The sequence below is a fragment of the Pteropus alecto genome, unplaced genomic scaffold (genome assembly GCF_000325575.1).
Source record: "Pteropus alecto unplaced genomic scaffold, ASM32557v1 scaffold143, whole genome shotgun sequence".
Classification (NCBI taxonomy): Eukaryota; Metazoa; Chordata; class Mammalia; order Chiroptera; family Pteropodidae; genus Pteropus; species Pteropus alecto.
Genome location: NW_006434828.1, coordinates 4,069,954 through 4,070,576, shown reverse-complemented (window position 1 = coordinate 4,070,576; position 623 = coordinate 4,069,954). Strand labels below are relative to the sequence as shown.

The 623-nt window shown below is 70.0% G+C and overlaps 1 protein-coding gene across 1 annotated transcript in view; it reads left to right on the top strand.

Moving 5' to 3' along the window:
* KIF1A (kinesin family member 1A) overlaps positions 1-623 on the top strand; it is a 65,704-nt gene that overhangs the window by 60,013 nt on the left and 5,068 nt on the right. Inside the window, 1 exon segment of the mRNA XM_006909908.1 lies at positions 324-385. Coding sequence (XP_006909970.1) covers positions 324-385 — 62 coding nt within the window.

Here is a 623-nt window from a genome sequence, read left to right as displayed (position 1 = left end):
GACTCAGTGGCCTTGAGCTGGCCATGACCCAGTCACCTGAAGGTCGTCTGCTGAGCGTGGGATGCCACCGGCTGGCAGGCCCCACCTCCATGAGAGGGTTGGTGGGACTCCCTCAGCAGAATCGGGGGTCCTGGGGGACAGAGGTCAGGATGAGGCTGAATGTACGAGCTGCAGCGTGGGGACCGGACACACCAGCTGCCCCAGCATGGGCCACTGGCATGGGCGCGAGGCAGGACTGGTGCCAGTGTGCGTTCGATGGCAGTGACAGTCGGCCCGGGCATTGCTGCTCCTGGTGACGACGTGCTCCCCCCAACTCCCCACAGCAACCGTGTGACGGGCGTGTATGAACTCAGCCTGTGCCATGTGGCCGACGCGGGGAGCCCAGGTAGGGCTCTCTCTGGCTTGTGGGGCGGGGGACTTGGGGTCCAGCGTGCTCTGTGGCGGGTAGACCAAGGGTGGGAGGTGGGGTCGGGCGGGGAGCCCCGCGGTGGGGGCCCTATGCCTTCGCGCCCGGGCGGGGGCGGGGCCAGGGTCTGACGGGCGTCCCGGGCGCAGGGATGCAGCGGCGCCGCAGGCGGGGGCTGGACACGTCCGTGGCCTCAGGGAGGGGCGGAGGACCTGGC